The sequence below is a fragment of the Sinocyclocheilus anshuiensis genome, unplaced genomic scaffold (assembly GCF_001515605.1).
Source record: "Sinocyclocheilus anshuiensis isolate Anshui unplaced genomic scaffold, SAMN03320099.WGS_v1.1 scaffold86, whole genome shotgun sequence".
Taxonomy (NCBI): Eukaryota; Metazoa; Chordata; class Actinopteri; order Cypriniformes; family Cyprinidae; genus Sinocyclocheilus; species Sinocyclocheilus anshuiensis.
The window spans coordinates 4548566-4560175 of record NW_015547662.1 but is presented as its reverse complement, the minus strand read 5'-3'; the positions used below and the strand labels follow the sequence as shown (position 1 = coordinate 4560175).

The window sequence follows — 11610 nt, the reverse complement described above, 5'->3', positions numbered from 1 at the left end:
TATATATATATATATATATATATATATATATATAAGTGCTGTCAAATCGCATCCGAAATAAAAGTTTGTTTACATAATATGTGTGTGTACTCTGTATATATGTATATATAAATACACACACATACACTTAAGAAATATTTACATATATATATATATGATTTATATTATCAAAACATTGCTGAAATTTTATAGCTGCAACAATCACTCAAAACCATGATCTCATGCACATACGCACACACACACACACACATGCACACACACACGCATGCACGCACGCACGCACACACACACACACACAGTTTTACAGCTAGGGTTTAAAATTAACATTCACCAAACGCCAGATGCAAATAAAAATTGGCTTACATAACAGCCAGTTGGCCTTTTTTAGGAACTGCAAAATAATGCATTATTCTTTCTATTTACGCAATGATTAGTGGCTGTTGAGCAACCAACATCTTTTATCTCAGTGGGAAATTTACTGGAATAAGTTTGCCTAGGAAGCCAACCATTTTATTATTTTTTTGTCTTTTATTGCCCAAAACTTAATGTAAAAACACATTCATGACATTAGCCTCCAAAACAACACTAATAATAAAATCGAAATGTTCACAATTTCAGCTTTTCTTTAAGAGATGCTGTGCATGACGGACTCTCTGACCCACTGGGAAACAGCTAATGTTTGTTTTTTACCACAGAAAAAAAGCAGGAATGACATGCACCTGTTCATCCTGGCTCACTTGATACCCAAGGTCAGATAAGACATGACTAAAGAACACTTAAAGACATGACTAAACAACTTAGCAGATTTTTAAAAAGTGTCTAAAAAGACTAATTTGTGCATTTTCATTTAGCATGCAAGGAGATACAGGTATAAAATCAAACCTATTACATAATAGTTAAACAATAAAATGTAATTTAATTAATTTATTTTTATTTTTTATAGTTGCATTCACTGTCCACTTGGCTCAGAAGTCTGCATATGCACAAATCATTCATGATATTATATTTGATACTTTTGCAGCCTTTTTAAAGCTTGCAAGCTCCAGTCCCTGATAACTGTAATGGGAAACCAGTATACAGTCCTCAGAATTTCTCTTTTTGTATTCCACAGAAGTAGGAAAGTCGTGCGGGTTTGGAGTGATGTTAGGTTGAGTAAACGATGACAGCTTTTTAATTTTTTGAAGAACTGTTCCTTTAATTTTTACTATTTACATTGACAAAGAAATAATAGAGAGAGGAAGAAAGTGAGGGAGCCGGTGGCAAAGATTTGAAAGGTAATACGGGAGGACATGAGAACAGCAGGAAGAACAATGCTAAGGAGGAGACAGAATGAACGGAACATTACCAGAGACAGAGAGAGCGAGACAGACATATGCAGTGCGAACTGACTGAGTGGAAAAGAGAGGATGAAAGGGAGAGTAAGAGAATAAATGAAAGAAAACAAAAAGATAGAAAAGAGAGAAACTGAGGAGGGGTGATGGTGTTCAGGGATCCGTGCTAACTGCTCTATTCTGCTCCAGTGCTTTCACAGCGCAAAGGGGGAAATTTATCGTTCCTGGCAAACAATTTATCCGCTATTCCACCACTCAAGGCCAGTTCACATGCATCTCGTCTGAGAGAAATAGCTCTCCGTGGGATTGCCCTCTAGCCTAGCTTTTCCCCTTTCTCTCTGCATATTTCAACACTTGTGTTTTGTTTTTTTTGGCATCTGATCATATGCCTTAGTTGTTTGGCCTTGATGTTTTACATGGTTGTTTTCGGAGGGGTTCATTAGTGGATAAGCAACATCAAAAAATTCCACCGACATCTGTGTGATCTCTTTTATGCAAATCTGCGTGGCTAACGGTTAGCATTCATCTCAATGGCAGCTGCTCAGCTGGTACTAGACCCCTCAGAAGTGTACAATATTTGCTATCTTTGCTCATGGGCACTTAGATCTGCCAGTCACCTGAGCCGTAAATGCCACGTAACTAAGCACTCTGAAACCAGAGGAAAATAGCTGATGGCGTCACAAGAAACCCTTCACTGGTATTATCATTGGCTGGGATGTGAAACACAGCGGACAGGGGAAAATATAAATCCTTTTCAGGCATTTAAGAGCCCTCTAAAACAAAATTGGGCACTTGTAAACCATTTACTGTTATATAATTAAATTACACTTCTCAATTGTTGTCAGTGGTAAAAGAAGCTCACAGAGTAGTTCGCCTGTCGAGTCCAGCTAGACGTTTGTAATGCCTGAGCAAACAAAAATGTACAAAATATAAATATAAAACTGTAAGATGAAACATTTGCAAAGGATATAGACCTGCTGTTGTTAACTTTAAAAAAATTAATACAAATCTAAATTAATTAAAAGAAAGCTGAAATAAAGTACAATATAAATATTAGTAAATTAAAAAAATAAAAATGGTGCCTTGTAAGTACTAAAGTTTAAGTACTAAAATGACTTAAACTAAAACTAAAATACAAATAAATTAAAGCTAAATATAAATATTAAAAACCTAACTAAAAAATAACAAAACTTACTGAAACGTAATTCAAATAAATACTACAAATATAATAAAATATTTAAAAAATAAAATAAAAGTAAACTATTGTAACAGACTTGTCTAGTACACTGTGTGGTTAGCTCGCAAAATGTAAGTTACTTATAAAAAGAATGAGATGTTTAATTTCACTATCTACAGTATAGCTTCAGTTTATCCTACATTAATTGTCGTAATAAAAAAGTTCTGACAACACACAGTACATCATGAAGTAATTTTGTACAATTTTTAATCAGACTCTCGATAGAATACCAATTAAAAGTTCTTTCAGTCAATAGAATGGATAAGAGATTCTAGACATATTTGTCATATTGATGTAATTGTGCCGCGTCGTTCAGCATGTTCGTTTCCAGTGTTTAGTACAACAGACTAGAAACTCGGTTAGCACATCGTCTTACACATAAAAAAATCAGTCATGAAACATGGACTTATGCAACCGTACATATCTAATGTATTTTATGTGTCTTTTACATAAGCCTTAATCAAGAAATTAATATGCAGAACTTCTTAGATGCTTTTCAGCACTGAGCGCAAATCCTTTTCTGCCTTTCAGTAAAAAGAAAATAGTGTTTTTTTATCATTATGTTCCACATTTTTTGATCTTCAATCTCAAATCTTAGCCGAAAGCTAATCTTAATCTCGCAGACAAAATCTCCCACCATTATCCGTTTATTCAAATGAGAAACATATTCCTCCTCTCACTCTCTCCCTCCTTTAAGGCTTTCTTTATGCTACGAGCTGGTCTTGTAAAATGAATGTGTACACTAAAGAGCGGAGAACGTAGGAAATTGCTTTTTTTTAGAGAACGAATGCAGATATTGTCATATTTGGGTGACAAAAGATGCTCTTTAAATCTTTTTAAAACAGAATACCAGAAGAACGATCCGAATGACTTGTCTGGTTTGAATAGAGCGTGTTTATAGATTACACTTGTGCACAGTTTTCTGTGAAGACTAGATTCAGCTAATTAGGTTAACACAGTGTGAGCACCCCTGCAGCCTGTGTGTGTGTGTGTGTGTGTGTGTGTGTGTGTGTGAGAGAGTGAGAGAAAGAGAAAGATCCATAAGGAACAGAACGGCCCTGTTATATAAACCACTTCAAGCACTGCACAGCAGATATGGTGCCTTCAAAGCAGATACTCTCTCTCACACACACACACACACACACACACACACAGACACACACACACACACCGTATCCCTCTGATCATTACCCTGGGGGTGTGAGTTTATTACTTCAGGCTTTCTTTGTGTTATCTGTGCGAGTATCGCTCTTTTCTGCCTGAAAATATGCTTTCTTATATGTCCTTTATTCGGGATATTCTTTTCCCAGACCCCTCAAAAAAGTGTCTAACAGGTAATCCATGGTGCGTTCAGCTCTACGACAGGTCTGAGGAGGGTAAAAGCACTCCAGATCTGTCACAAGCTCAGCAATTCAGCCGTCTGTAGATGAGGGTATACAATATGTTACATCTCATCCGAGAACTACTTAGGAAATTTGCACCATCTGACTTGCATAATTAGAACTCATTTCGCGAACGTTGTTTTGATTATTAGAAAGGTATACTGTGATGTGGTGTGTAAATAAATTACTGTAATGATGACAGAAGAGTATCATCTCTTAAATGAGATCAGAAGGGTCCTTTAATAAGGATTTTGTGCAGTTTGAAAAATCTGTATTTCATAAAACTCACACTCGTGCACGAACAGACACATACGGAGTTGTATTTTTGTACTTTATATTACAAAACCTGGGCTGAAAATTACATAAACCGCCTGTAGCTTGGCCTGGAGACCACCTGCAGATATGAGGGAAATTATTTTAATAATGCTCACATACACACATAGATTCAGAAGTATAACTTCATAAGACGCCTGTTGTATAACTCATCGCTCCCCCAAGGGAACTGTAGACTTCACATGCTGATGTGATATAGCACGTGCGCGCATACGCACGCATACTTTCATGTCTCAAAGTGAATTTATAAAGCTATTTGGCCGGCCAAAGGTGTCTTTCATCTTACCTCAATAAATAAACATTGTTCGCAATGCAGCGAATACAGTGCAATCATTACACTGATTTATAGATGGCGTTTGATAGATTTATGAGTTTTCTACACGAACTCTGATTTGTGGATGCACACACATTTTTCCTTTTTCATGTGTACATCTTTAAATCCCTAACTGTCTGCATGTTTGGATGGGGACAAAAAACTTGAGTTTATTCTTCAAAATATTTTATGTTTTAAGGAATAGAGCACATTTACAGATTTGATTTACCCTGCTTACGTATTAATCTACATGTAATGCAGAAATGTATTTTTTGTATATTATTCATTATTGTATTCATAATTTATTACATTTATTTGTATTTATTTATTTTCTACTTTTGTTAAAAGAACATGCTAGTAATAATCAGTTTTAGTAACAATCGGTTAATTAAAACTACAAAAATAATTTGTGTTAATTAAAATGAAACAGAAATAAAATAAAATATGTACTGTATATTAGATGAAAAAATTAAACCTATTGCCTTAACTCAAGTAAAATATGTGAAGTACAAAATTTACTTACATTGAAATAAAAAATAAATAGAAATGTTAAAATCAAAATAATAAAAATGGCAAAACATAACAACAGCAAGAACAAAATTACTACAAAAAATATACCTAAACCAAATATAAAATAAAATCTGAACATATAAAAACTATACTATATTTTATTCTGTATAATATACTAAAATAACTAATAATAGTAAATATATGCTTAATATTTTAAAATTATTCATACAATTAAAAAAAAAATTTTTTTGATTTGCATAATCAGCATTGATTTTTGCACTATGACTGCTGTGTGTAACTGACCCTTCGCTAAGTTCCACCCCCTTTGCCTTACAGAACATCTCACAGGAATTAATTTTTCAGTATAATATTCTTGTATTATTCTTCGCGGGCTGTATTGAAGTGTGGGATTGCAAAGCATCTTTTAGCTTCCTTCAAAGAAATTGTTCAATTAAACACCTCAGTATCAAGACAAACGCTTATCACAGTCAACTGAAAAGAGAGAAACCTCATTTGAAATCAATTACAAATGATAACATTAGTGTAAGTGAACAGAACTGCTTCTAATGTCTCTGCATCACACCATCTGCCCTACTGAGAGCTTTTTAGTAGCTGTCACCTCTACCGTGACCTGAATCCATACATAAATGAATGAACACTAAGTTATTAGCATTAATTTACCTTGAAGCAAATGTGGGTGTTCTTAAAGATGAGCACTCAAATATATTTATTTTACAATGAGGGGTGACACAGAGATTAATCCACAGCGTGAACCTCTCAAGATTTTGAAGAGGTGAAAAATGCTGTGTCTGTCTTCTCTAGGTACCTTGTGTCATAATTATAAATAGACTGGAAATGTTTTATCTGAATTTTCAGTATGTTTCACGACCAGAGCTGGGTAGATCACTTGCAAATTGTAGTCCATTACTGATTCCAGATTGCATGACAAAAATTGGAGTTAGTAACATTACATTACACATTTTAGGTAATATAATTGGACTACTTTTTGATTACTTGTAGATTACCTTTGACCTAACTAGTTTATCACATTGATTTAAATAGGATAATCTTGTACCATATTGATATAAAAATACAAAGAGAAAGAAAATATATATTTCATTCATTGTTGTTAACAACCTGGAGTGCATTAAACATTACATTATGTCAGAATTTCCAAAACTAGGGTTCATGAAGTAACTGCAGGGGGTTTGCGAGTTTAATGAGCTAATAATGAATTACATCATGAAAATATCAAATGAAAATAAATCATTTAAAAATAACAAATCAAAATAAAAGATGAAATATTTTATTTGTTTACCTGCATGTCAGGTGACCATTGACTAATATCAGAGAACATGAACATGCAAATATGTTTCTTAATTATGAACTTATTGCCTTAAAATCTCAGAGGGTACTTCAAGAAAATATATGAGATGAAAGGTTCAGCTGAAAAAAAGTTTAAGAATCACTGCATTGCATGTAAATAAGATATAACGGGAATCTGTGCATTTTAATGTGTTTGAAAGACAAAAGCCTTCAGTAATACATGTTTAAATAACCCACTGAGTGATCATTCAAATAAAAGTTGTTTAAAAAACGCTTCTTAAAATTGAACTGATTTGGTCAAATGCTGTGTTGCCTCTCAGTTTTCTGTGTAATTATAGCCACTTGACGAGTGACTGGTCTTTGTGTGAATGTCCACAAAACTGGAAGACTTTCTGAATGTATATAAGCAGTAGGCTATTTTAGAAAGGAACATTTAAAAGAATTAGGGTGAATCAATAAATTATGGATAATTTACTGCCATTGCGTGAAAAATATGTAAGCATGTAATCAATACAAAACTGTGATCTGATTAAGAGTATTTTAAAATGTAATATAATCTAATTCCAAATACTTAATCTTGGGAATTGGATACATAATCCAGATTACATGTTATCAGTTACTACCCAGCATCTTCAGAAAGCTCAAGACTTCCACTTACAGTTCCCCTCCAGTCTGATAGGGGGCAGCATTTAATCATGAGCATGTTTATGTTTTGCAGAACTGGAGGTGGCACGTTTGAGTACAGATGTTAATCTGGCTGATCTGAGTTTCCCTCAATCTGGACAAACCGGCAACTCCATTCATCTCTCCGCCAACACACTCAAACAGCAAGGACGCAATGGTAACCCTTACCAAAAAGTAGTATACTTCAAGTTTATTTTATTAAGTATACTTAAGTAAAGTTCAAGTATATTTTTAAGTATACTTTACGTAGTAAGTATACAAATATCAGTGTACTAGTAGTATACTTGCAAGTGTACTATTTCAATACTCCTTGGGACTAAATTGGCCCAATTTCTAGTACATAAAAGTATACTTTTAAGTATACTTTAAGTATAACAGTAGTAAACTTTGAGTACACAACTAGTTTAAATCAAAGTTTTTAGCTTGTAGTGCAACTATACTAAAAGTGAACTTATAGGTATACTGATAGTTGACTAATTAAATACTTTTTTAGCATTTTTAGTACACTTTGAAGTATAGTCTCAGTAAACTACTAGTTTAGTAGTTTTATACTGCAAGTATACTCGTAAGTTTTCTTTAAGTGAACTTTACATCATACTTTAAGTATACCACTATGTCCCTATTTAGGTATTAATTTGTATATATTTTGCATATAAGCATATAAACATCAAAAGAACAGGGTATCTGCTTGTAATTCATTGGTCGACATTTTATTCTATAACGTTACACAGTTTTGATGCTGTTTTATGTCTGATGATCGTGTTAGATTACATGTGGAAGCATCTGTTGTTTCGGTTTCTTCTTCACTTGTGTTTTTTGGAAATTCTGTACAGAAGATGTGTAGAAGCACCCCCTACCGTATAACAATGAAAACACGGATTCTAGGAGCACAAGTATAGCTCTAATATATTTAGACTTTTTCCTAAGTATAAGTCAAGTACACTTAAATGTAATTTTAAGTATATTTCTGAGAAGTACATACAAAGTAGACTAAAAGTATACTTTCCTATTTTAAGTTTAAAAGAAGTATACTAATAGCACACTTGAATAAACTTCTTTTTCGCAAGGGAATCCGCCACTGTCCATCTGCCTCGGTCTAATTTCCAATCTGACACCACTTTCTGGACTGACCGCTTCTGTGTTTTCCATTCCTCAGGTGAGATCCGCTTGGCGCTTGTTCTCTATAAGAACCTCGGTCAATACCTGTCCACGGAGAACGCTAGCGTGCGTCTGGGCAGTGAAGCGGCCTATCCAAACTATTCCCTGATTGTCAACTCACCTGTTATTACAGCATCTATTAGTAAAGACAGTAACAAGGTCTACCTGTCTGAACCTGTGGTCTTTACTGTCAAACACATACAGGTATTATATACTCTTACGTTTCTGGATCTTTCCTGAGTGTGTTTCTGTCACTATAATGGCGTGTATGATGTGCATCTCCTCGTTCCAGCAGTCGGAAGAGAACTTCAATCCGAACTGCTCTTTTTGGAGTTACTCCAAACGCACCATGACCGGATACTGGTCCACTCAGGACTGCAGGCTACTAGGCACCAACCGCACTCACACCTCCTGTTCCTGCACACACCTCACCAACTTCGCAGTGCTTATGGCCCACGTGGAGGTCAAGGTATGTCGCACACTTACGTTATCAATACTAATCGCATCAATGAAAGTACTAAGGAAAATGTATGTTGACAAAGCATTTCTTTATTTGTTCAGTGAACGAAAATGAGTTGAAAGGATGCATCTGAAAATAAACTTTTAATCACTGTGTACAGCTGTCTAAAATATAGCAAGAAGGAATAACACCATACTGTATATTAATATACATGAATAACACAAGATATTATTAGGTGAATTTGGAAAAAAAGGTACTTGCTAGACAGAATGTGTAATTCACATTAGGTTAACGTTTGGTCTGTTATGCACCAGTCTTATTTTAGTATTATTATACTATATAGGATTTAGAATATTTATGAATATTTTGAATTAGCTTTTATTTTTATATTCACAGGTTTCCTTTAATTTTTTGTGCTTTTGTAATTTTTATTAGTTTTTTTTTTGATTAGGTGTAATTTATTTTGAACTTTAATTGATTAATTTCTTTGACTTTTATTTGTTTGAATTTTAGTTGTCAAATTTAGTCAAATTAAATTTATTTCAGTCAGTTGCCAAGGCAACAATTTCAAATTTTTAAGTTTTAATATTTCTATTTTATTTTATTTTAGGTTTATTTCAATTAACAGAAACATTTTAATAGTTTTAGTTAACACAGTTTTGCACATTATTATCAGCTGAAATTTTGTTGAACAAAACTGCATGCCATTTCAGTCAGTAAAAATGAATAAGCATGACATGGCAATATACTGACTAAATTTAAAGGACATTTTCATCAAAAGGCAAAAACTACAGCTTAAAGAAATACTGCCGACTATATATAACAAACTATAGTTTAAAGTTAACCATCAACTTAAGGTTCTAACTTTTTTCTGTAAGGGTCCAGACTAGTTAAGTGGCTTCCCAACAAGTCAACATCTGGTGGGGAAAAACTTGATCTGGTAGACTTGATCAACCTGGTTGAGCCGGTGTACCAGTATGCTTAAATGGTTAGGAACTGGTAAGAACCTTGAACTGGTGGGCAGTGAAAGTCATTTTGAGTTTCATCCATACAAATCTGTGCCCACAGCAAGCATTTGTTGATTATTAATGTCTGTTGAGGTGTTGGTCTTTGAATTGGATGCTGTGCTTCCTCTAGTAGTTCTGTTGAGAATGTCTTGACGTTTATGCTTGTGTGTGCATGTCAACAGAAGACGGCCGAAATGATTTATGCACAAAACGTAAAGGCAAAAGGTCAGGATATACATAAATGTAAATGTTGTGTGCAGAGGGGAGGATTGACCTTAAACATACACAAACACACACACACATCATTTGGACCCACACCCTTGAGGCTGCATTAATGGATGTTGCGTATACGTATGAATGATTAATAAAACCATTTAGTGTGTGTGTACTTGTATGTGTGCAGGCTTGACTGCACACATTCACTGAACACTGAGTCTTGTCATAGCCGCAGTGCTCCAAATTTCTCACACTAGCGCTGAAATGAATCCATCCCGACCCAGACCCACTCTGACAATCTGCGGCTCCACAGAAATGCTCGTCATTCACAATGTGACACAGTATGTTCAATTATTATATATTTGCATTCATTTGGTGATACATTCAGCTGCCAAAAAGATAGTTTAGCACAATCAGCTGTGTTTATCCAATTTGTCAATGTTTAAGTGTATTTCTCGACTAAATTAATACAGAAAATGCAAAGAAAATGTCATCTGGGCTCTCAGCAGAATATATGAATGCATCTTCCTGTCTGAACTCTACCAGTGAGGAACGAACTTACTAGGGATGGGCTTTTTGAGCAATTTTGTAGTCGAATAATCAAACAAATAAAAAAAAAGAGTTATATTTGTAAATCTTACATCAATAATGTAACGTGATGCTAGTGATTGTTTTCTTTTGAAGAGCTAAAAATAATAATAATTTATATATATGTACACTATCATTCAAAAGTTTGAGGTCAAAAAAAATTGTTTTTTTAAAGAAATTTGTATCTTTATTAAGAAAGGATGAATTAGATTGATGTGACAGTAAAGATAATACACATAAAATAATAAATACAATAATACAACTTTTCTATTTTAAAAAATGCTGTTCGTTTGAACCTATTCATCAAAGAAACTTTAAAAAATATAATTGTTTCCACAAAAATATTAAGCAGCACAGCTGTTTTCTATGGAAGCCCGTTTCCACTACTGAATACAAATTAAAAAAGACTTTTTATCTCACAATTTAGATTTTTTTTACTTGCAATTCTGACTTTATAACTCACAATTGTGAGTTTATATCATGCATTTCCGAGAAAAAAAGTCTTTTTTATTTTTTATTCAGTGACGGCAATTGTGATAATAATAATAAATGTTTCTTGAGCAGCAAATCAGCATATTAGAATGATTTCTGAAGGATCATGTGACACTGAAGACTGGAGTAAGGATGCTGAAAATTCAGCTGCAATAGAAAAGTTATTTTATTTCATAATATTACAGTTTTTACTGTATCTTTGATCAAATAAATGCAGCCTTGTTGAGACTAAGAAGCTTCAAAAAACATAAAAAAAACATGTTTGTACTTTATCCTTTACCTAATACAGTAGATGCTTATATGGACCTTGACTAACATCCTTCTGTCTCTCTCTGTTTCTCAGAAAGCGGACCGGGTGCATGAGCTGCTGTTGGATGTCATAACGTGGGTGGGGATCCTGCTGTCTCTGGTCTGTCTGCTCATATGCATCTTCACCTTCTGTTTCTTCCGCGGTCTCCAAAGCGACAGGAACACCATCCACAAGAACCTCTGCATCTCCCTCTTTATCGCCGAAACACTCTTCCTCACCGGGATCAACCGGGCAGACCAGCCCGTACGATACACACACACACA

The 11610-nt window shown here is 34.2% G+C and overlaps 1 protein-coding gene across 1 annotated transcript in view; it reads left to right on the top strand.

The window, feature by feature from the left end:
- Positions 1–11610, top strand: part of LOC107702411 (adhesion G protein-coupled receptor L3-like) — a 77026-nt gene that overhangs the window by 43811 nt on the left and 21605 nt on the right. The window contains exons 12-15 of the mRNA XM_016504737.1: positions 7151–7273; positions 8273–8478; positions 8567–8743; positions 11381–11590. Of these exons, the coding sequence (XP_016360223.1) occupies positions 7151–7273; positions 8273–8478; positions 8567–8743; positions 11381–11590 (716 nt within the window). The remainder of the gene's footprint in view (positions 1–7150; positions 7274–8272; positions 8479–8566; positions 8744–11380; positions 11591–11610) is intronic.